Consider the following 25,306-nt stretch of genomic DNA (forward strand, 5'->3'; position numbering starts at 1 on the left):
GGTTCTGTGTACTTGTACTGTATACTACATACTAATTAGAACCATAGTTTATGTACATACCTACATACATTCTTTGGAAATAAAAGTTGCTGTCTGTAAAGTTTACTCATCTTTTTGATAGCGGGTATGATTACCAAGAAGCTACGTTTTATAATGTGCTATATCAAGAGGATACTTTTGCACACAGTGTATTACATTATACGTATGTGTTTACGTGGGACATGTCATTAACAAATGTGGTAAAGGTCATTGCAATCATCTCAATAATTCTTCTTAAGCAGATTGTAGGTTGTAAAGGAAGCTAATGATGATGATTATAATAGAGATGGAGATACCACAAGCTAAGAATTGTGGCTGAATATATATATATAATTATAAAATATTTGTGATTCCCTTATTCTATTGGTGTTTTATGTGCAGGACAACTCAGGTGGAGAAGTCAGAAACTACCTTTGACAGCAAGGTGGTGCAGTACGAACCTGCCCATAAAGGATCCACCAACACCGTCACCAACCTGAGCCCAGAGCTCTGTGTTTCCGGTGGAAGTGACCAGGTACATAATTCTATGTACTAGATGTATCCCAAATAATACAAAGTTGGTGATGTCTTTATTCAGACTTCAGGGTAATAAATAAACCAGTGTACCAGTTTAAAGATAATTATAATGACTGATTCCTAAAACAACTGGAAATGCACCGTTCACATTTTTATTAAGATGGTATAATCAGTGACATGGATCACAAGGCTGTCAGTGTTATCCCGTCCTACTCCATGTTGAAGCACAAATTTCTCCTGATGGTCAGGCCAGCAGCCGCCTGTCTGCTAGCTTTTCTATTTGGTGTGACTCAAAAGGATATATGATGTTGTGAAACTTGTGACATACTTTGGATAGAAACTCTCTTAAATGTGGAAAAATATGTGATTCTTGTGTGCCAATATGTCTGTGCGTGTCTGCTCCTGTAGGCTGTGGTGGTGTATGACTGGAAGCAAGGCCGGATGTGTCAGACCTTTCAGGGTCACAACCGAGAGGTTACCAAGGTAACGTCAATACTATGTGTGCACAAGCTGATAAAGGCGTGACGCTGTTCAGAACTGTGACACATCTTCTCCTCTTGACTCTGCCTCCCTCTACCTGCCAGGTGGTGTGTTATCCAGGCAGCACATGGATCTTTAGTGCCTCACGGGACAAGACTGTCCTGATGTGGGACCTAAACCAGGGGGACGAACCTATCCAGGAATTTTGTGGGCATGAGTTGGTGGTCAATGGACTAGCTATCAGTCCTGGTATGCACACACACACACACACACACACACACACACACACACACACACACACACACACACACACACACACACACACACGCCTTTTACTCGTAAATGCGATATCTGAGTAAAGAGATTTCTTCAAATTTGGTCTTAAGGAGTAACTGATGGTCAAAGTTTAAGTGCCTGTGAGCTCATAAAACACTTTGACCATAACTCAAAAGAGCATCTGCTTATTATGTAACTTTTACAGAAATGTATAATTGAATAAAATGATGGAAGTGATTCATTTTGGTCAGATGTTGATGTAGATTGCAAATTATTAACTCTTCCTTTCCTGATCTGCACTGATCAAATTGAATTGTGTTTTTTGTTGGTTTGTAGAAGGGAGAAAGCTGTGTACTGGTTCTCGTGACAACTGGATGTGCCTGTGGGATATAGAATCTGCAAAATGTGAACAGAGACAGAACGTTTCGAGAAACCTGGTGAGAAAAACAGTATATGCTTTTTTGTACATAACCATGTACTATGAATTGTTTCAAGCACGCTGGGTCCCCTGAGGTGTGTACGTGAACATGACAGAAGAAGAATCAAATCAAAAAGCTATTCAATCTGACTGTTCCTCCTGAGTTCATGCCCTGCAGGATTTACACTTTTCCATTGTCCTCTCTCCTCTGGCCAGGTGACTCATGTTTGCTGGGTGCCAGGCAGCTCCTCTGTAGTCCAGACCTCTGAGGATAAGATCATAAGGTACAGAAAGACTTGCTACTGCAACTATATTACTGTAGAAGAAAATATGCCATATGGGAAGATCGTTCATTAGAAATCCACTTTGTTTGCAAATGGTGATGTCATACACTACAATTATTCACTAAAAGGTCACAATATCTACTTTTATAACTGTCTTACACTTAACCTCCTTAGACCCCTGACATCACCTCATGAAGACCACTGTTTGTGAGGAGACGCCATGCATTGTAAACTGTAAAACTAAGATGTCATAATTATACAGATGACGTGTTTTCTCTTTTTATAAATACAGTTATCATCAGATCGTGCCACAATAGACACACATTCTCTTTCTCATTCAATTAGTTGGATAGAGCCTGCAATGTATTTAAGCAGTATATACTTGACACTTCATCAACTTGCAATTGGCATTATTTGATTGAATTTTATCTCTGTATTAATTCAATAAGTTATGATGCAAACAAATATTGTGTTTGTTTTTGTGTGTGCACAGAGTGTGGGATAGCCGTGCATGGCAGGTGACCAACACTTTTCCTGCCAAGCAATACATCCAGACCCACTGTGACGTGTCTCCAAATGGACACTACTTGTTGTCCAGCAGCAACGGCTTCGGAGGGCAGGGCTGTGAAGCCACGGTGAGACCAGTGTGGTTGTTGTTGTGGTTGTTTGTTGGACCTAAAGGCAGGAAAAAGTGAACCCTTTGCATTTGCACATTTTCTGGTTTTATTCATGAATTGGGCATTAATTGTGATTCTTATTTTAAGTCACAAGTATAGACAAACACAATGTGCTTAAACTAATAACACATAAACATTTAGAATATGAAATGTCTTAATTGAACACGCCCATTTCGCTGTCAAAGCACTGGTGGAAAAAGTAAGTGAACCTTTGGATTTAATAACTGGTAAAAACTCCTTCTGCAGTATAATAACTTTTAACCTATAATAAGCGCTTCGGTACTCCTCTTCAGGTCATTCCACTGCATTTCTCTTGGGATAATTTCTCGGCTCTGACTCCAGTAGCTGTTTCAATAATTGTGTATTATTGGTTTTTTTGGAATGTTAGCAATAGAAAAAAGAACCTATTTCAAATCATTCTTCACCCCAATAAAATTTGAAGTTGAAAGTTGACAATCTCCAATGAATCTACTGTCTTATTTAGATCGTTTTTAAAACTGCTGACAGTCCTTTGTTCTCAGTGGAGTTGTGTCTGTGTTATTAGCTCTGGGACCTGCGCCAGCCCGGCTGTAAGGTGGTGGAGTACAGGGGTCACCTCCAGACCACCGCCTGCTGTATGTTCCTGCCTACACCTCCTGGGGGCTCACCTCAGGTAGCAACATCCTCACATGACAGCTCTGTCAAGGTCTGGGATCAAAACACAGCAGGTAACATCGACTTACTTAGATGCATGGAAACATTGATATACAAACAAAACCAAGCACACATGGGCTCTGACACTGTTCCTCCGTTCTCTGCTCAGTGTGTTTAGGGACGTTGCATCTGGATGGCGCTGGTCCACTGGTTTGTCTCGCTCCCACCGACTCTGACAATCTGCTGTGTGCCAGCTTCAACAACGGCCTCCATCACATCCAGCTCGGCAACGGATTAAGCATGGATCAGGATTCTGGGGCAAGTTCAGCTGGAGCCGGTGAACTGGACGTGAAAGTTGTGGCGTGCTTCTGAAAGCTCAACCCTGACCTGTGCAAAGTGAGCGGTATCACTGGATATGGACAATATGGCCGTTCTCTTTTTTTACAATTTGACATATTTTTCTGTAGGCATGTTTTGCTTTACGAGACTGCCATACAGTGAACATTGACAGAGGAGGCCATTGAGTAGAGGAGTACATGATGATGATGATGATGATGATGATGTCGTGTATGCACCTTTTGTCCAGCAAAGCCCCCTGGAGGCCATGCTGGGATTGCTGCCTTCTACACAATCTGAAAGATGGGGGATTACTCTGTTTATACCCTTCTTCAGCAAGGTGGATCTGACAAGATGCTTCATGGACAGGTTGTATGGATTTTATTGGTGTTGCTGAATATGTCTGGAGGATATCTTGATGCAGAAGTAGTGGTGTAAAAAAGTGGAAGCAATCCATAAAGAAAAAGAGCCAGAAAAAGGTATTACTTCTTTAGTACGTGCAATCAGACTAGCAGTCTTGTTAGTCAATCACTGTGTTAAAAGTTATAATTATCTCCAAAAGAGAATAATGTGGGACATGTGTATGTTAATAATTATTTAGTTGTACCATAGCATTAACCTAATAGACCAAATGCCTCCCTACAACACAAGACTGTTAAGAAATTAGGTTTGTTTACAGATTGTTATATTTTTTTAGTAATACGCTTTATAGCTAAGTATTGTTTTAATGAACAAATGGGAATCAAATATATTGCAAATACAAAAGCAAGCTTCTCTGCAACCTGTTAACATTAAACGTGGTACCAGTCATTCTGCTTTTAATATGGTGTCTCTACTGTGATTTTAATGACAGATGTTGAACTACTTTGTAATAATGAGCAATCCAGACTTGCTATTGTTCAGCCAGCAAATGCTAATGTTAATATTAGCAGCCTTAATAAGTGAATGACATTTGGACATTACATTCCTACCTTTACTGATTATTGTCAGAAGATGAGTACAAGTTTAAACACTTGCATTTCAAGTGCAAATGTAATATAGATTACTTTGTCATTTTGAGAATCTTGAACTGCATAATTTTCCTTTTTTGTTTGTGGAGATCCAGGCTAATAATCTTTCTAAAAAAACAGTGATCATTACAAGCAGTGAGAAACCAAAGGTCCTTCCTTTTGTGAGAATGTTCTGTTTAGGTGTCTGTCACTCTTAACACCAGTTAATTTGATCTGTCTGTGTTTGATACACTATCATGAAGCAATTAATAAATAATTGTATGTCTGATGAGTAAATCTTGGTTGTCACTCCTTGCGTCAACTGAGCACTTTAACTCGGTCAAAGACTTATATTAAATATGCCTCTTACAAACTTGTTGTTATGATTGGTTGCTTCATCTCGCTCAGAGTAACAGGTACATTACTCCACCCTGAGAGAGATGCATCCCAATGAAATCAATAGTATGTACTTTGGCCTACTGTGAGAAAAGATCTAATAGAAACACATTTGAGATACAATGGGTTAATGATTGATTAATACTGTCTGAAATCGAATGGGCTGTTCATCTCAACGCACACTTTTGTTGCTAAAAAAGGTTTCTATGACTTTGCTATACTAGAGTGAATGGTGATACATTTGAACCTTTTTTAAAAAAGATTCTGATTATCATGAACACAAATGTTTACATCTGGAAGAAAAAGTATTAATGAATCATAAAGCCGACTTTGTCATACTGTGGTGTAATTTATTCAAATCTGGACCTCATTTTCACGGACAAAAAAAGAACCATTTAGCCAAGACACAGTCGAACAGACAACAGCAAGCAGAACAGTTCGGTGCTTGCCAGATCCAAACATATTGATGAAATGAAAAAAAACATACATAAATTGCATTGAAATCAACAAATATATACATAATTGGCACAGCAATTTAAAACAGGCCACATGGAATCATAGCTAAAAGTAGGATACAATAACATAACAGAATTACTAGCCATTCATCAGGCAGTTTCATCAGAGAATACATATAATCTGGACGCAGTATTTAATACATAATTGAGAGATGTCAACAGAAAGATCCACTGGTGTCTTTCAACACCACGTGAAAATGTAAAGTGGTACACTAGCAGGCGTGCAGCTACAGTAGTTGCAATGTATTTTGTCTCACAAACTAACATGTTTTTGCTGCCAGACACAACTCATTTGAGTCCTTCAGTTTTCAGTGTCTAAAAGTCAACACCCAATAAGAACCGCTCAACATCCTAACTTTAGGGCCATGATCATTTTTAAAAACTAGGTGAATACCATCCTTTAATATCATACATGATTATTACTAGCCAACTTTATAAATAACACGTGTTGTCATCAGTAAAACCTACCAGGCTGTAACATAAGCTGTCCCTCTGCAAATTAATCCTTTTTTAGATTTCCCAACATGTTGGCGATTAATTGAGTGGATTGCTGTCCAGTTTGGTCTTATAAAATACAGACCACATAGGTTTGATAATTTGGTCAATACAGTACAGCATCAGTGCAAAAGTTGAAAAAAAGACTCATAATACATATCCCTAAAATAATTCACTTCTATCAAACACATCACAAATCACATTTTGGAATGGTCCTCTACCTAAGCAGTCAACAACAATGTAACAAAACATTAGAAGTACTAAATCAGCATGCAAGAAATCCTAGATGACTCTGGCTATATGGGCTACTGGGGGGGTTGGGGGGAGTTACTGCAATGATGGAACTGGTTGCTTGTGAGATTTCCAATAATTTGATACGCACTATTTTGTTGCATTTTGCTGACTTAAGACTTCATTTCAAGACAGGATGATAGGCAATAGGTCTAATAAATGGGTAATTATCTGAATGTGCTGAGACATAGCCACAGGCAGCGCTAGGTGTCTGTGTCCTTTGTTAGTCAATCTTCCTTAAAAAAAAAAAAACAGTCCCCAAAATGTGCACAGCATTAGGGTCACTTTTGTATAAAACATGCATTTACAAAGTGCAGATTCTAAGAATTGAAATATCAAAAGGCTCTGCCAAGGGTAGATGAAAAGATGAAGATATAAAATAAAGAGAAGCATAGCATCCCAGTCTTTTAGGACGGCACATGATGAGAAATACTTAAAAAATATATTGGCAGAAGTAAGAAAGACATAAAAGCCTAACGAGCTTGAGTAAGCTACAGTACTAAACACCTGTGTAGAGAGCAGTTTTAGAACAATGATATACTGTAAGCATCAGTCAGCTGGTTGTAAATCTTTCATTAAGTTACAGGTAAGATCATTCATTACATACTAACGTGAAACAATTTAAATAATGTACAGCTTCATATGTATCATTTCTAATGTAGAGTCAAATTGAGTTTTACAATGCATGTTTGTATTTTTGCCACAGGATCAAAACTAATGTATTTTTCAACCGGGTTGAGAATTTCACACAAAAATAAATTTGACTCAAGTAGTTTTTTCTTTTTTCTCCAAATGATTTTGTCTTGATAATTTGATTCGAACTTTAATCTTACCAATGTTTCCCCACATTTGAAACAGGCGATTTACCACTAGCTGCACTTAAAATCCCTGCCACAAGTCCATGATAGTATCAAAAAGCTGGGTTTGGTCTTGACATCATACATGAATCAATCTTTGCAATTTCAACATTAAGCAAGAACACAGACTGCACACCAGATTTATCAATATGTTTTGTAACTTACTGAAACAGATTTTAAACCATATCTGAAAAAGAATTGACTCAAATAGACCAAGACGTGATTTTAATACACTTGATATCTCTTTTCCAATTCTATATGTGTTGGTTGAGTCCCTGAGATATTGCTGCCCGTCTGTTTTCTGCTGGTCTGATGGTGACAGTGCTTTTCCATTTCACAAGCTTGAAACGCACACACATACAAACAAACACAAATGCATTTGCACACACATTCAAGTAGGTCACCCGGATGTGTTTGCTCATGCTCCTTTTCACATTTACAAACACACAATGAAAAAGAGGTCCTGACGTCAAACTATTGCCACTATGGGACGGTGACTTCCAACTAGATCTACATGTTTTTATCGGATGGAGAATGAAATAAATCTTACTATAAACAACTATCTAAAGTCTTGAGATTTTTAACGTTTTAGAAATACAATGTTTGTATCGGTCCCTCGCATCATACCGCCAAACCCTTCGCCACTTCGATAGTTTTAAAAAAGGGGGAAATGCTTGTGGACACCTGTGTAAGAATCTTAAACCCCAGGTTATTCACAAGGATAGAAACAAGCAAACATACATAAGATATGATTCCTGATCTAGGAAAAGCATTGACAACGCTTATCCAAATACCAAAAATCCAAACCCAATAGTGGGCGTTTCTTAAAGTAGCGGAGGTGTATTAGACCAGCATATAGAAAACATTTTATATTGTCATATATCTTCCTCTTGAATTAAGCAAAAACCTTTCAATCATTGAGACAATCATAAAAGCAAAAATAGTTGTTTGGTTGATTTGCGTAAGCTCCAAGTCAACTGTCCAAACCTCTGAGGATTTGAAGGTATTCAGTGACTAAAATCAACTAAAGCAGATAAAATACTGTTTTCAAATCTAGTTTAGTCCCCCATCTTACAATAGAGTTATAAATACCCAGTAGTTGCGTAGCTGCAGATGTGTACAGGAAACACACGGACATCAACTGCAGCAGCTTGTAAAATGTCCCCTCCCTCCCCTTCCTGCTCGCTGCTACCTACTGATCCACGGTGCGTTCCAGGCCGTCTATGACGCGGCTCAGCCTGATGTTCAGCAGCCTGATCTGAGTGTCCAGGTGGTCGATTTTCTCTTCCAGTGAACCTGCCCCTCCTCCCCGGCGCCAGTACGCTCCCACAGGCCCCGTCATGAAGTACATAGCCATGATGAAGCAAAGAGGCAGCACCGCACGCTCAGGGTCACCCTCAAACTTCTGCAGGATGTACAGGCAGGATAGGGCGAAGAGCAAGACACGTGCCAACCAGAAGAAGCGGCCGAACACACCGTGCAGAAGGTAAAAGAAAACCCCCAGGAATATGGAGAGGACCCAGTAGGCCACAAGAACAGCTGCCACCAGGAGCAGGGCGCGGGCCGGAGTGTTGGTGAGGGATGTGGGGCTGAAGTAGTGGCTCAGGTTAGAGGCTACATAGGGGAGAAAGAGAAGTATATGTTACAAAAGTGTACCTCACTCTGCACCCATCTTTCTATGTTAGAAATGTAATAATACATTTCAAACTTACAGTCAATGCCCATCACATCCAGCAAATCTGACCAGATCTTCCAGATGGTGTCAAGAAAAGAGTCCACTCCATGGACAAACCTCTCTGTGGTTTTTGAGAAAAACTAGATACAAAAGAAATGCAGAAAAAAGGGTAAGACTGTTGGAATGTAGCATTGCATTCTTAGTTTAAGACCCACTGTTTATACAGAGAAGTAAAAATGTTGAAATGGAAAAGTCCTACAGTTCAGCAAAAGAAAAGGAGGGTTGTCAAAATATACAACAAGAGAACTGCAGGGTAATAATACTTTATTAATGTAACATTGCAGTAGCACATCAGACAAAAGTTCTTAGCATAGACGACACAGGGCTAACTTTACATTTAAATGAAAGTATTTTTAACACAACCCATGTAGAACATCACGCCATTTAGCATCAGTATCTGACTATAAATTGCTTTTGTGGCTATATATAAAAAAACTGATTACCAATCATCATCAGTTAAAACATCAAACATTCCCCACTGTTTCGAATGTAATCAGTCCTTTTTAGTTTGCATGCTGCTACCTGTAAAGCAGACACACTGACAAACATGGCTTTCATTGAAATGTACAAGTTCATATGGTCACATGATCTAAATGTGGACTTATGCTCAATATTATTTGAACAGTGAATAACTAAGTATTTAGTCTCACTTATGTCACTTTTGGTTTGGCACCTACATACGGGAAATAACCATGGATGTATAAGGAAATAACACTATATTTCAAAAATACAGGAAGTGCAGCTAAGCCAATGAGAGCACAGACGCAATCGGTTTCCTTAGCAAGAGCTGCTATGGTATAGTTTGAAGATGAAGTCGATATAAAGAAGCAGCTATGACCTGAAACAACGGGGCTACTACATGCCATCTGTTTGGTGACATTATGCACTTGCAGATGGGCTCAGAACAATGAATGAGAATATTGGTAAAACAACAAACTATAGTATTGAACTGTAGCTGCATTTAAACACAACTAAAGCCCGTTGTACACGGCAGCACTAAATCAAGTGACACCTTCCATAGATGGATAAAACATGGAATAATGGCTAATTTTTCAAAATGGCATCCGTGCAATAGTAGTTCAGGCCCGGGCGCGCTTGTTTCCTGTTTGCCACACCACAAAACCCGCCCGTCTGCTTGCTTCTTCAAGACACAATGGGCCTTTTCCAGACCATGACTATCCCACACTGACCTTGTATAACCCTCTGATGTTGTCTTCTCCGAAAACACTGCTGAGGGTCTGGTAGATGACGTTCGCAGCCCGTCGGAAGCTGTTCTGGTTGCTGGTCCTGCTCCTGGCCGCTTCGGCTATGCAAAGCAGAGACACGGAAAGCACCAAGATAAGCGCGAAAACCCGGATTCCCTTCATGCTGCCGAACCCCCGAGATGTCAAGCAGAAATATGTATCAAAAAGGTTAAAATAAACGCAAGGTGAGAATGGGTGTAACTGCCTAAACACCTTGGTGGGGGATGATGAGCCACTGACTGTGATGGTGGTTACAACCCGTGTTGCGTTCAATGATGCCTCGTTTATTCCTCCTCCAGCTGCGTTCAAGGCCTTTTCGCGTGAGAAATTGAATTGGTTACTTACAAAATACATGGTGTATGTATACAAATAGGACAGCGGTGTTAACGATTCATGCGAATCAACACTGTTTAGAGTGACTTACACACATTTAAGTGTCAAGTTTCCCTGACTTAAATTGTTCCGATTAACATTAAAGGCATCGTTCTACTCATGCGATCTGGAGACACAATAGTTTAATGTGCAGCGTGTTGCTGCCCTCCAGCGGTGGATGAGTCTAACGCATTGTTTCTTCCACACCAAGGTTTTCTTTAACGTCATTTCAACTCCATCCTGCTTGGGCGTTTTTGTATTTTTCAGTCTCCTTATCTCTTTGTCTACAGCTAAACAATTACAATACTTATCAACAGTTTAATTAACTAGGCTATGAGTCTTAATTGTCAACTTTCGATAGTTAAAGGATGAGTTTAAAACGAAAACATTCTCTGCTCTCTACAAAAATACCTTATTTTGTCTGATTGTAGGCCTAAGCAAGGCTATCCACTTTCAATATCAATATATGAATAGTTCCAAAGGAGAGCAAGTATTCATGGTACAGCCCATGATATCATTTAAAAAAAAAAAAATAATAATAATAATAATAGATTTAATTTGTTAGCGCTTTTACAGGTGCTCAAAGACGCTTTACAGATAATAGTGAAGAAAGAAAGAAAAGAGAAGAAAGGAACAACAAATAAATATATAGTTAAAGTTAAAGTCAAATAATACAAAAACAATCACACATGAAAAGCCAGATTGAAGAGGTGAGTTTTTGTGAGTGTTTTGAAGGTGGTGAGATCGGTGCAGTCTCTGATGGGTTGTGGGAGTGAGTTCCAGAGGGAGGGGGCAGCGACGGAGAAGGCTCTGTCCCCCCAGGTCCGGTGATTGGTGCGGGTGGGGATGGATAGGAGGTTGGCTTCTGATGAGCGGAGGCAGCGGGAAGGGGTGTGGTGGTGCAGCAGGTCTGTGAGGTAGGGGGGGGGGGCTGGTTGTTGAGGGCTTTGTAAGTTATGAGGAGGACTTTGAAGTGGATTCTTTGACGGACGGGGAGCCAGTGGAGGTTCTGGAGGATGGGAGTGATGTGGTCTCGGGGGCGGGTGTGGGTGAGGAGGCGGGCAGCAGAGTTCTGGATATGTTGGAGTTTATTGAGGAGGTTGGATGGTATGCCATAGAGGATGCTATTGCAGTAGTCGAGTCGTGAAGTGATGAATGCATGAATCAGGATTTCAGCAGCAGAGGAGGAGAGTGATGGGCGAAGACGGGCAATGTTTTTGAGGTGGAAAAATTCGGTCCTGGTGATGTGATTTATGTGGTGGTTGAATTTGAGCTGACTGTCGAAAATGACTCCGAGGTTGCGGATGTGAGGGGGGGGAGATAGAGTGTGGCTGTCAATGGTGAAGTTGAAATTCTGGATGTCTTTGATACGGGATGGGGGGCCGATGATGATGATGTCTGATTTGGCACTGTTCAGTTGGAGATAGTTTGTTTGCATCCATGCTTTTATTTCTGAGAGACAGTTGGTGAGAGTGGAGTGTGTTGTGGGGGTGATGGTTTTTGTTGAGATATAAAGTTGGATGTCATCGGCGTAGCAGTGAAATTGAAGGTTGTGGCGACTAATTATTTTGCCAAGGGGGAGCATGTAAAGGATGAAGAGGAGGGGGCCAAGCACTTGCTGGGGGACGCCTTGGGACAGAGGAGCAGTGGAGGAGGTGCAGTTGAACTAATTGAAAAAAAAAAATGAACTAATTGAATACAGAACACATTTGACATGAATAGAGAATAGAATAGAATAGTTTAATGTCATTATACATGTACAATGAGATAATAATAAATGCTTCTCCCTTTCAAGGGTGCCATCAAAACAAAAACAAAAACATCACAACAAAACACACGCAGCATACATACTTAGGAATAAGGAATAAAGGAATAAGGAGTATACAAATAAAATCTGTAATGTAATAAATAATAATAATAATAGTGTGTATTTATAATAATAATAATAATAATAATAATAATAGTAATGATATATATGTATATATGTACAGAGTCACATTGATTCACATGATTTCAGGTGTTAAGAGCAATGGTGGCTCTTGGGAAAAAACTTTCTTTGAGTCTGTTTGTTTTGGATGTGATACACCTGTAGCGCCTGCCGGAGGGCAGCAGGTTGAGCAGGTGAAAGCCGGGGTGTGAGCTGTCCTTGATAATGTTTTTGGCTCTACTGAGGCAGCGGGAGGTGTAAATGTCCATCAGGGAGGGGAGAGTGCACCTGATGATCCTCTGTGCTGCTTTTACGACTCTCTGGAGCCTCATCCTGTCGGCCTCAGTGCAGCTGGCGTACCACACTGTGATGCAGTATGCCAGTAGGCTCTCGATGGTAGAGCGGTAGAAGGTCACCAGCAGCTTAGTGGCCAAGTTGTTCTTCCTGAGCACCCTCAGGAAGGGCAGAAACTGCTGGGCCTTCTTGATGACAGCTGTGGTGTTGTCCTTCCAGGAAAGGTTTTTGGTGATGAGTACGCCGAGGAACTTGAAGATGTGGACCCTCTCCACACACTCGCCGTTAATGTCATGGGGAGCGAGGTCGGTAGTATTCCTCCTGAAGTCTACGATGATCTCTTTGGTTTTCGTGGGGTTCAGTGCCAGGTTGTTCACTGAACACCACGCTGAGAGCTTCAGTACCTCACGCCTGTACTCCATGTCTTGTTTTTCAGCGTGTAAGTAACACGCATTGCTTGGTTTAACTTGGCGTGCACTTAGATCTTTAGGGATAGATATGGCCAATATTTTATTCTGTTGTAAAACATTCAGTTGTGCAATTTTCTTACAGACTTGGTATTGATGTGAGTGAAGACTTATAGTAAGTTTGAAGATAATATGTTTTCAGGAAAATCTGATATCACTTTCAGCATATAAATGCCTGATTAATCGTGATACCAATCATTGTAATGTTTTGCACATGTGAGATGTTTTTTTTTGTTACAGTTACTCCAATCATTAGAGGAATATTTGTGTTGATGATATGATTATTATTGTTTCAACTAACTGTCCCTCTATATTAACAACATTTGTCAAATCATAGGCCAGTATGCAGAGTGATCCTCCAGCTCATGAGACGTGACAGGAAATTGAATTTAAGATGCAATTCACTGCTGTTCCAGAGATGGACTCGTTACTTGGAAAGCTTTCCCCTGAGTTCTCATTATCCATATCATAACTACATAGCAAGGCAGTAATGGTGCAGGATGAAGTAGGTCAAGTCTGCACATAATGAAAACAGGAATGGGGACAGGCATTACAGAAGTGCAGCAACCCTTTGTTTTTGCAAGCAAGCAGTGTTGCTTGTATTACATTAATATTTTTTGTAAACATTTCATTAACAGTGGAGTCAGTATGCACAAATGATTAGTGAATACACACATACGAGAATCATGGTTATGGACCATTCAAAATTAAGTACATTTTTCAACGGTCTTATGTGGCACCTTCCCAGAACTAACCATTAAAATATGAATGGAGCTAATGTAAAACAGCCTGCAAAGCATCGCTGTTGGTGAAATTCTTGGTTTATTTATGGATAACATGCGAGCATAACCAATAATATTAATAAAGGCAATACCATTTATTATAGTTAAATGTTCAGGGGTTATACCGGCATTATAACAATAACATCAAGGTGATACTGCAAATACGTTTTGGGCATGTTGGTTTATTGGTTTGATTTAAAAATACGACCTTCTTCTTTTTTTGTTGTTCTTCTGAATAAAATAAAGCCCAAAATACACATAATTAAAATAAATGTAATGTTAGCTGGCTAAACTATAGCTGTACATACAATTGAAATTCTGCTGTGCACTGCCAGTAATCCATTAATGAGTGTCTGTGGTTAGTTAAAAAGTCAGCAATAATAACCAATACAAAACAAATACAAACGTATAATACAATGTCTAATCTCATATAGTGAGTGCATCAATCAACAAGTTGCACATGTCTTTATTCCAGATGGCTTTGCTCCATTCCTGATCTTGACCAAGAGAAAGCCAATATTCAGCAGGTCCAGTGAGAGGACACCAGGACCAGGAGAGTATGCCCTTTCACCTGTCAGGGTATTCAAGGTCAAGGACATGCATTTTCATAAAATTAAGCCAGACCTGAGTGCATCTGATGAGTCAGGTGAGGCTGAATGTATTTACTAATTATGGAATAATTATCATTCAAGTCAGGCAAGAGATTGAGCTAATGACATCTTTCCTGATTGCTTCCTTATTCACTTTGAGTGTTTGCTTGTCTCTTGGTTGATTCAATGTCTCTTTAGCTAAACATTCATGGTGGCCGCAGTCTTCAGAACTGCTCCAAGCATTTTGAGGAGTTAGTATCGAAGTTTCCAGGCCCGACATTGTCTTGCCTGATTCACGAAGCGTGCTCAGGGCTGTGACGGCTGAAGCAGGACAGTCTGAGAAGCTTGGCAAGGAATATGATAAGCATGTGGGCAAAGTAAATGGGGGCAAAGTCATAAGATGTCAGTTTCCATGAAATTATTTAATATAGATTTTCTCCCTCCAGCTTAATAGGTGTTTCATCTACAGTAGGTTGGCTTTTATACAGTATGCATACATATAAGGGAATATGGGAAGTTTAGGGACATGATGGAAAATATAAGGACTAAAACTGTAACTTGATTTTAACTGTGTTGAACATAGAAATGTAAAAAAAAAGGATGATCAGACGTGTATGTTTTGTGCAACCTTAACAGTGAATCAAAGACGTATTTTCGGTTGACTAGGCGTTTTTGTCTATTATCTTTATTAGCAATAACAGTGGAAAATTCCAACTTCATTCTGTGGGACAATCAGACTAAAGTCATACTAAAGACAGTAGTTTGTCCATTTAACCGCTGTTCTTTTTAAGCCCCTTAAACTTTGCTCACCATTTTATGTAGAAAGTTTTCAGGCATTTTGTCTGAGATGGCCTTCATTGCTAGTCCCTCAGCATATGTTGTTCCTGCACCTGCACTTCTGTCTCGCTTTCTTTTTTCCTCCCTTCACTTTTCCCTCTTTTGTCCTTTATATTCTGCCCACTTTAGCTCCTTCTCTCTTTCTGTCCCTCCCTGAGTCTCACACTTTATTGGCCCCAGGCAGTGCTAAGCTACTTTGTAAGCATGGGCATCCTTTCCATCACAAACCCTGAATTCTCTCCCCGCTCTCTCTGTCTTTTTTCTTGCCTTTTCTGTGTCTGCAGTGGCTGCGGGCTAAAAGTCTCCATCAGTCAGATATCTCATCCATTCTTTCCCCGGGCCAGGCCTATGGCTATGAGAAGGACGCCCTGGGTCCACTCCTCAAGCAGCCGCCTCCTTCCAGGGACACAACCCTAGGGCCCGCCCACTACAATCCACTGCTGGTAAGGACAGATACACATTCACACACACACTCCCACACATGCAGGCTCATGTTGAAGTTTGAATGTACTGTAAATCCATCAGAGAACGTGAAGTGTTCATTTGTGTGCTTTCATTAGACTGTACGAATGTGTGTCTGAGTGTACTTACTCTGCCCATGAGGTATGGTCCATTAGTGCTAGTCAGATCTAATGCACCGCTGAACCCCCAACCCACCCATTCAATTGGCCCAAAAAATCCATTTCCATAGCTAATGAATGCAGCTCTACTTTAAAAAAGCCACAGTGCACAAATTCTCATCAATTTTACATGCCAACAAAGAGAGCCATTAGTAATTATTCTTTAAGCTATATTACAATATTCACTTAAAATAATGCACACGCCTGCTAGTCTGGCTCTCAATTAAGTAATTTTTCATCTGTTAATGACCAGAGGAAGTCAACAGTGTCCTTGAGTGTTGGCAGAGGTTGTGTCAACACACCAGCGCAGGCACAGAGGCACACTGTGATTTAGGGCTATCAACAGTGCATCCATCCTCGGCTCTTTTTTTCTTCTGCTGCTCTCTCTTTGAAAGTTCAGCCCCACTCTGCCTGTGTTCTTCCCTCCGTCTCTCCATCTCACACACTCATTTCTTTAAACCAAAACACTTCCCCCACCCCATGCTCCGACTGAGTTCAAAAGTGTGGGGAGACAGAATCAAGTAGTTGTCTGGGGATACAACTTCAAAGTATAGCCAGGGCAACCTCTGAATGATAAGACATTAGAGAGGAATCAAAAGAGAGTCTGATTGTTATTGAGGAAAAGCAAAAATATCTTAATGGGTTGACCTTAACCTTGTGTTTCAAGTCTGTATTGACTGAGCAATTACTCTGCTCCATCTATTTAGGACTTGGAACGAAGAATAAACTTAAATGTTGAAATGGCGTGTAGTTATTGGCTTTTACAGGCTCATGATAGCTAAAGACGGACATGACAATGCACTCAAAAACGCTTGGGCTGATTTAGAAATAGTATCACCATGAAATATTTCTTAGTTTAGACTGCATATTTTAAGATGTCTTAGATTATCATAACACAGCTGGCCAGATGTTAACATGGAGCACAGACTGTGTTAGTATAAAGGAGACAGAGCGGCCAATACGTTTTAGAAATTGACATTTTGAAAAATAATCATTGAAGCGCTTTCTTTTTGGTCAATAAAAAAACAACATAGCAATGGTTCCAACACAGAATCTGTTGTATGAAATCAATTTAGCTACCACAAGGTTTCTGCTGTTCTTAACTTGTTGAGGGCTCTCAGTTGATATGAAGACAACATGAATACCGGCCCACCTTAAATCCTTTATACAGTATCACAGTTTTTGTGAGGCTGGGGTTTGCATCAATAAGGAGAGAAAGTTAACATTTTAAAGCTATACAAATATGATATGTAAATACTAAAATGCATGCTGGAAAATGTATTATGTTGACTCTCAATTTGATTATCTAGGAAGTACAGGTGGATAAGAGAATAAAGGAATATAACGTATTCTATTCAGATGTTGGGACACCATAAGTAACCAGAACAGCTTCATACTTCTCTGCAAACATTCTGCTTGTCTCTGAGTTGTAATGGAGGGATAAACATAATTATTATAAAAATGTATTCACTCGCGTATTGTTAATTTTGAAAATGTAAGTATTGGTTAGTCTCTACACAGAATCAGTAAATGGCATGTGGATATGAGATATAAACGGACACATTAGCAATGGTGTCCTCTCAATAGAACCACAATAAAAGTCACACCCATTTGGTTTGTGTGTTTACTTTACTGTGTCTGCCCCACACATGACCATACTGACAAAAATGTATTCTCATTTGAATATAAAATAGCCTTCTATTCCATTTTATTAAAGCTGGATAAATGTTTATATCCCCTAGCTCTGTTTTTGTTTTGCTTTTAAAAGCTGTCCTTGAAAGTAATTGGCAATGCGTGCAAGCTGCAATGCCAGCGTGCCATGCAGAACAGATATGTTTAGCTTTTTACTTCAGGCATTTGAACATCCTTGTTTTATATTTCCCTTCTTCAAAACTGTTGAAGTTGAGATAGGGAGACAGGCACTACAAGGAGTTCAAAACATTTTTGACAATCCTCCCATAACAGGCTTCAAAGAATGGACACAGACAGTTGGGTCAAGAAGGGTTAAAAAAGAAAGGGAAGAATTTGTTGGAGACTTTGATGTTTTTATTCAGTGAGCGAGGATTTTTTTCCCCCGTCTGTTTCATTTAAGTATAGGTGGGTTCCTTTTTGAGGGAAAGGCAGCAGACTTCTTTCAGTGTCAGTAATTTAAAGAGAACATGTTTTGAAGTCCTGGTATTGAATAACTCAACCGTTTCAAAATATACTCGAGAAAATCTCACAAATAGTATATAAAGTGTATTTGGTGACCCATCAGCAGCTCATTTCCAGACATAGCCTCTGTCAGTAGTTAAGCTGCAGAATGGACTGGACCTATCTGAAAGGCCGGAGGCAGAGGAGAGCTGGCTGTAAAACTCAAAGAGATAAGAAGGACGGAGGGTCTCTCCTAGATCTCTGACGTACTCTGGCATTTGTCTGAACTTCACAGTTCATTCAACCCCAGCTTCATGAGCTCTGGCTTGAAGAGACACCAGATAAATGTGGATGAGTCAATCCTGATCATTCTTCTTTGTTCATCCATTTACCCTCTTTTCATCTTGCTCTCTCTCCTCCTCCTGCCATCTTCTTTTTCTCATTATTTCACCCGCACTTGTCTCTTGATGTTCTCTCTTTAATTCTGTCTTTCTCTGTGGTCGGTGAAGATTTCTGCACATAAGTAAAAAGGAGTCCGCTTTAGCAACATGACAGGGGAGAGAGGCAAGTTAAGAGTGGACGAGGGACCAGGACCAGGACAGAATTGCCCTGAGAAGTAAGTGTTACATGTCTTGTAACAATATTACATGTGTTAGTACAAGCATGTATTATTGGCTGTGATTCTAAGATATTGTGTGATGGGTTACCATCAATGCATGTTTTTAAAATAGAAATAAAGAGGGCTAAATTAAATATTAAACAAGAATTAGTTAGATCAGATGCTCTTGAGATTTATAGAGATTTCTGCTGAACAGAGAAGCCTCTCCATTGAAGTGAAATGTGCTCTGATCCTACAGCCAGGGCATCATGTTTTTCATACTCTCATAGCCTTTCTAGCAGAGACCTTATTCAGCTCTCATGCATTGGTGGGCACACACAAAACTCAGCTATGCATAAAGGAATTGAATAAGTAATAGCAGGTAAAGTGTACTTGTGAGCAATGATACTGTACATACGGTAGTAGGCAGACATTTACACGCTCACCCACCCATGTACATTTTCAATCAATGTAAAACGACTAAAAATGCTTTTCCCTCTACTACTTCTCTACTCACCCATCCCCCCTCTGTCTGTCTTTGCATTGTTTGTCTCTTCCTATTTACTTTCCCATCACACTGCTCTTTTCACCTTTTATTTAATATATTGTACCTCAGTACACCACAGTTTCTCTGACATATTCCTTTCTATTTTCTATGATTTTATCCAACACATCTCTTTCTCTATTTGTATCCATTCGGTTTGTTTGTCTGTGTCTTCTATTTAAGCAATAGCTCACGACAGGCCGTGGTATATGCTCATTATATCACAGCTAAGGGGCGTGGTTCGGCCCGACGCGAAGCAGTTTGCTTTTCAGCCCAACTTTATACTGTTTTTCTCAGACGCCGAGAGATACTGACTTGTTGTGAAAAGTAACTTACAATTCTACCCGTGGTATACGCTCAGTATATCACGGCTAAGAACCAATCAGATTGCTTGATTTGATTTGTCCGTTTTATAAACTCAAATACATTATTATTTTCTGTGTCTGTCTCAGAAACCTCGACCTGCAATGAGAATGTGAATCTTCAAAAGGAGAAGTAAGTCAGAGCAGAGCATTACATCCCTCGCTACCATGAGCTGTTGCCCAAGCTAGAGGAAAAGAAGGCGAGTACACTATGTGTTTGTGTTGGCTGGTGTTTGTGTCCATGTGGTGCTACTGTATACATGCTAAAGATGGACTAATGAAAAGTGTAACAAATAAGAGCTTTAGGGGAATGGGATCAATATCAAGATATGTCCCTAGGGGATAGTCGTTTTGAAATGAGCCTATGTAACTTGTTGAATGGTCACTGTGACCGCAAGTGGCAATTGCACCTGCATTATTGTGTTTTTTTTTTACACATGCGGTTTGTGTAACAAGGTGTAGGCAAAGTATTGACACATTATCATCATATAAAAGTCAATATGGTGAACATGTTCATGTTTCTGGCCACCTGATGAACGGAAGTCCAGTATTTATTGTCCTTCCAGCGTTGCTTTGCATAGAAATATGTTGAATATTTGCTTTGCATGCCCCTGAGGTAACTGAAACAGATGTTTTAACATATTACAGAAAGAGTAGGAAGTAGGTCTCATAATAATTCACAACCCATAGTTAAATGTTGATGCCTTGACATGTATCAGGTGTATTATAAATGCTTGAGATGACATAATATTTACTTTGGCAGTTAAATAGCTTGTCCTCTTTCTTCACTGCACTTCGATAAATACTTTAGATTTGAAAAACTGCAGATGGAGAGTGAGTCATGATAAAGCACAATGATTTACAGAGAGAACTGATTCAAGGTAAGTACTTTGGATTTATTCTTGATTTATTCAAGTAGAGTCGATAAAAGAGGAAATTATTCAACCCCTCCTTTCCTGTCTGAGAATAACACATCAGTTTATCTATTCACCCATAGAGGGCAGTAGAGCATAACATTTAGTCAGACCAGCAACCACAGATGTATACAAAAATACGTGGAAACTTGAAGCAGGTTGAGTGGAGGGGAGTTACTCACCTGCATATGAACTTGAGTGTGCTGGCAGGGTTATGCTTTGTGATGCCTTATTTCTCGGGTCAGTGGGGTGGAGTGCGTGATGCAAAGTCTGAAAATGTTGGCTGTTCTGTGGAGAGAGGTGAACGTATCCCGTCTGTCAAGGACTTGTACCTACGCCTTTCTCTCTTCTTGTCCATTATTTCCTTGAACATTTTGCACTACTGCCTCTCCTCTCTTATAGGTTAAAGCTTCATTATACATGCCTTTTTTTTGCATTTGGTCTGCCAATTTTTCTGACTTACTATGGAGGATCCTGACTTTTAACCCCTTTGCCTTCTGTGAATGCTTGTTTTTGTGCATCATGCTGCATTTGTTCCCCCTGTGATGGCTGCACCTCCACCCATCATCATTAGGACCTGGCACCTCAACTCACATGTACTCCCACTCACACATACACTGACCATATGGATCATTACCCACAGTGGGTCACACAGGACAAACACCTTTACTTCCTAGAGATCAGCAGACAGTCTGCCTCTAATGGCTGGGGGCTGCTGGTGTCCCATTGAGTATGAGTCTGTGTGTGGGATTTCCCCATTAAATAGGCATTGTGACATGGCAAGGGCAACGGGTGAGCGCATCACTTTAACACACCATTATCCCGTGTACGCTTGCAATCAAAAGCCAAGCAGGTGGAGTTGTACCAGTGCAATGCGTGAGATTACTGTGTAAATATGATGATCACTGTCTCCTTAAATAAATGTGTGAATTCCGTGTCAACGTTATAATGGATGATGATGTTATTTTATTAACTGGGAAGCAGTATTTGTCCCACAGAGGAAAAAAAGAAAAGAAGAACAAAGATAACATTGCATTGTGAACTGAATAACTCTGGATTTGGTGCTATTTACTTTAAAACCTACTCTACACATTCAATAACATATTCAATGTTTTATAGTTTTTTTCAAATTCACCATTTTGCAAGCTTAAAATATTTTTTACCCCGTATTTAAAGCCCATATTCTTGTGCCTTGCAATGATGTATTTTTGATGTAAGAGCTTTTGCTTTCTGCACGTTGCCTGTGTGTTTTCACAAGTTGCTCACTCATGCTGCATATTCTAATATGTGTCTTTACTTCTGTGTGCCCTTCCTCTAATTAAAAAAACAGAGAGATGTTAAAGCAACCGTTTCTCTCAGTGTCTCTTTCACTTCCTTATGCTTTCTCCTTATTGTAATTGACACAGGTACATTAAGGTGACATTACTGGAACATTTGTAATTACTGTACATTTCTTGCTTTCTTTTTCTCATCAGGGAGTTCCTGGTCCAGGCCAGTACCACATCAGAATTTTAAAAAGCCTGTGAAATCCAGTGGAAACCTGCAGAGGATCACATGGCCACTTCTCTCTCAGACTGAGGTACAATGCACACAGAACTTGATATAGTTCATAAGTCATTTTGTGCTCTGTATTAGGCCCGTGGGTTAGGGTGCATCTTTTAGGTGAATCAGATTGTACTGTATAGAGCAGGTTCTTTCTCATGCAGATTCAGCACTGCATTTGCCGCCAGGGTCTATTTCATTTTTGATATTCAACTTCCTATTTTTTCTTTTTTTTTTTTATTCACTCAAACAAGATGACTAAAAGTTGAGAAAATTAGAGGATGATACTCTAGATTTGTGCAATGATAAGAAGTAAAAAAAGTGAATCATGTCTTAAACTGATTGACAAACCAGAGCTGATCAGGCAGAACAATGGCCACGTTCTAAAATTAGACAGGGGTGGCCAATTTTTCATTTTAGAACTTGCTAAATCGGTACAGTCTCCAGGAGGGGCTAACCAGTAAAACAGTCATTATACAAGCTATCACTACACCGAATTCCTCACATAAAAGTTTGTTTTTAAGTTTCTTAATATTTAATAGTTGGGTCAATATCACTATAAAGTAACTTTGGTGTCCCCATCAGAATCACTCAGTTATCATGAAAATGTAGCAGAATATTGAAACTCTGAGGTCTTATTATAAAAGGCCAAACATTTACACACACATCAGTAGCTACAATGATACGTCTCTTGAAATGTGTTTCCTTCATTTTATACCTTATTCTTTCATTGGATACACGCGATTTTGGCATGTCCCACACACTGCTCTGTTAGCTCTGCTAACTACAGTTTGTGTAATAAGTGGTTAAATGATACTACATTAAAAAAATGATATGGTTACTTTTTCCATTAACTGAAATATATTGTTGAGAAAGGGACTATAGCTTTCTGAAAATGTCCATTTTATAATCACTATGTAATTACGATGTATTTACTCTTTGAATTTTGTCCATGACAGGGTGGATACATTTTGCTGTTTGCATGTACTTGCAGTTCATTTATAAAAAAGTGTGGGAGCTTGACCAACATCCATTTCTAACAGCATAGCGTCTACTTCATACAATGAATATGAGGTTTAATGGAAAATCTCAGATTTTCTTTTTGGAAATGGGGAAGTCTCAAATGCACCGTATGGTGACATTGACTCAGTTGCTTTTTCCAAACCCAAATGAACCACTCTTCACATCAGCATACAATTATATATTTAACCGGCTAAGATAAACACATTTAGATTCTTAGATTAAGTGGGATTACTCTACATAATGCAGTATACACAGACAAATCAATCACATCATATTGAAAAGACTTCTCAGGCATAATCTATTGGAGGCAAATGTATTCAATTTACAATTTCTCCAAAGAGCCTGGATTTTAATATGGAATATTTAAGATTAAGTTACAGATCCCAGACATAGAGCCAGGCTTTGCTTGTTTAATTGATGTGATGGGATCGGAAGGTTCCTTTAGGAGAGTGTGAAGATGAGTTTATTAAGAGGCTCAGAGGAACAGAGATGAAGGATGTGAAAATGTGTAGTATTACGTCTCAGGAATAGCTGAACTCCTCTGTGGCACTGCCCCACAGATTAATTCCTGTGAAACTCTCTGACTGATGTTTTAATTATCACTCTGACACACATGCACAATGTGACGGTGTTTGCTAACACACACATTTAAATTAAGAAATACACATTTGCGGACAGATATAGAAAAAATAAATATATGGGGTGTCAAGTACTGCTGACATGGCTACAAATGAACACACCCACATGTCATGTATACACACACGCACACAAATACATATACATTTGGTCACATACGGATGTCTGAAACATAAAACATCTTGCTAGTTTCCTGGTACAAGATTTGGGGGTTCATTTGATCTCAGTGTGTGTGTGTGTGTGTGTGTGTGTGTGTGTGTGTGTGTGTGTGTGTGTGTGTGTGTGTGTGTGTGTGTGTGTGTGTGTGTGTGTGTGTGTGTGTGTGTGTGTGTGTGTGTGTGTGTGTGTGTGTGTGTGTGTGTGTGTGTGTGTGTGTGTGTGTGTGTGTGTGTGTGTGTGTGTGTGTGTGTGTGTGTGTGTGTGTGTGTGTGTGTGTGTGTGTGTGTGTGTCATTGCTCTGACCCAATTTTCCTGGCCACATGCTGTGTTTCGTGCGTCGACCTTGTGATTTCGTCACTGACGCCCGTCAAGGAAATATGTATTAATGTGTGTGCGTGTGTGTGTTTGTGAGTGTGTGTGTGAGAGTGTGTGTGTGCACCTGTGTCACAAGTCATCTCCCATGCAGAACTAAGAACGACACATTTCTTAGATCTTCCTCTCCCCGTGAGTCCGGCTCCATCTGACACTGTCACCCTGTGGACGGATGGAGAGGAAACAAGGGAAGGAGGGAGGGGAAGATAAGAGGAACAGCTGGAATCTTCCAACTCTTGCCTCTCTCTCCTCCCTTTGACTTGAATATCAAAGCTTCAATCCGACTCTTGAATGTAAAAACCTTGCCTTTCCCTCGATTCTCCTTGCTCCCTCAGCCATCCCCATCCCTCTTTTCTGTTCCCCCAGTTGAATTGTGTTCTTGTGTCTGTATCTGCAGAGAGCCTGTCCGTTGTCCTTTTTTAGTTTTTCAGTGCTGTTTTCTGGGCATTGAAGGGCGTTTCAATGCCTCTGCCACTGCTTCATGCTTTCCATGCTTGGTCTTTTCCCCACTGAGGCTCTTCTATATCCTGGCAGTGTCTGTGTCTCCTTGGTCAAAAGCTCATTGGCTATTGTTGTTCAGGGCCAACTTGACAAACTGAATCCGCCAAGTACAAATCCTACTCGTTGTGGCTTTTACTTTTCTGTGCCTGACCCCGCACTGTGATATCCCTATACAACACACCATTTTGCCTTTTTGTGCAGTCCAGGGTGGTTTTCTCTTTGCGCTATTTTATATGCTACCCTTCTATTTGTTTATATGTATACATTTGAAGCTTAATCATCATCTCGTTGCAAAAACAGTCCCTTTTCACAAATATCAGTGCTAATAGCCACACTCAGTTACAGTGACATTAGCGTCTTCAGATAATTGATGGTAACTGAAGCGCATTAATAACGGGTGTCGGCTTCTTCTCATTTATTTTAGGATTCAGTCACTGTGGTGACACAGTGAC

The 25,306-nt window shown here is 39.9% G+C and overlaps 3 protein-coding genes across 9 annotated transcripts in view; 2 read left to right on the top strand and 1 right to left on the bottom strand.

Moving 5' to 3' along the window:
- Window positions 1-4,945, top strand: part of wdr31 (WD repeat domain 31) — a 10,031-nt gene extending 5,086 nt beyond the window's left edge. For all 7 annotated transcript variants that reach the window (XM_079686406.1, XM_079686408.1, XM_079686411.1 and 4 more), the window contains 8 exons: window positions 421-553; window positions 964-1,038; window positions 1,140-1,284; window positions 1,648-1,748; window positions 1,946-2,013; window positions 2,507-2,648; window positions 3,235-3,397; window positions 3,493-4,945. In XM_079686406.1, the coding sequence (XP_079542532.1) occupies window positions 421-553; window positions 964-1,038; window positions 1,140-1,284; window positions 1,648-1,748; window positions 1,946-2,013; window positions 2,507-2,648; window positions 3,235-3,397; window positions 3,493-3,695 (1,030 nt within the window). In that variant the 3' untranslated portion in view covers window positions 3,696-4,945. The remainder of the gene's footprint in view (window positions 1-420; window positions 554-963; window positions 1,039-1,139; window positions 1,285-1,647; window positions 1,749-1,945; window positions 2,014-2,506; window positions 2,649-3,234; window positions 3,398-3,492) is intronic.
- Window positions 4,946-5,373: 428 nt separating this feature from the next.
- On the bottom strand, window positions 5,374-10,492 carry bri3bp (bri3 binding protein). The gene is made up of 3 exons (XM_079686413.1): window positions 10,128-10,492; window positions 8,915-9,017; window positions 5,374-8,816 (listed from the first exon to the last, which is right to left on the bottom strand). Exons 1-3 carry the CDS (start codon window positions 10,302-10,304, stop codon window positions 8,395-8,397), a joined length of 702 nt encoding a protein of 233 aa, XP_079542539.1. The 5' UTR covers window positions 10,305-10,492; the 3' UTR covers window positions 5,374-8,394.
- Window positions 10,493-13,741: 3,249 nt separating this feature from the next.
- stpg2 (sperm-tail PG-rich repeat containing 2) overlaps window positions 13,742-25,306 on the top strand; it is a gene marked incomplete at its 5' end in the record, with an annotated part of 42,757 nt that continues 31,192 nt past the window's right edge. The window contains 8 exon segments of the mRNA XM_079689855.1: window positions 13,742-13,746; window positions 14,915-14,990; window positions 15,735-15,893; window positions 16,324-16,357; window positions 19,798-19,841; window positions 19,845-19,907; window positions 22,097-22,127; window positions 22,130-22,200. Coding sequence (XP_079545981.1) covers window positions 13,742-13,746; window positions 14,915-14,990; window positions 15,735-15,893; window positions 16,324-16,357; window positions 19,798-19,841; window positions 19,845-19,907; window positions 22,097-22,127; window positions 22,130-22,200 — 483 coding nt within the window.

Source organism: Notothenia rossii, assembly GCF_949606895.1.
Source record: "Notothenia rossii genome assembly, chromosome: 6".
Taxonomy (NCBI): Eukaryota; Metazoa; Chordata; class Actinopteri; order Perciformes; family Nototheniidae; genus Notothenia; species Notothenia rossii.

What these genes read in the sequence shown, in the direction of transcription:
- bri3bp (XM_079686413.1), bottom strand. Translation starts at nt 10,304, where the DNA reads ATGAAGGGAATCCGGGTTTTCGCGCTTATCTTGGTGCTTTCCGTGTCT. An exon ending in ACATCAGAGGGTTATACAAG is followed by an intron (nt 9,018 to 10,127) that starts GTCAGTGTGGGA and finishes TTTTGTATCTAG; the next exon opens with TTTTTCTCAAAAACCACAGA. An exon ending in GGATGTGATGGGCATTGACT is followed by an intron (nt 8,817 to 8,914) that starts GTAAGTTTGAAA and finishes TCCCCTATGTAG; the next exon opens with CCTCTAACCTGAGCCACTAC.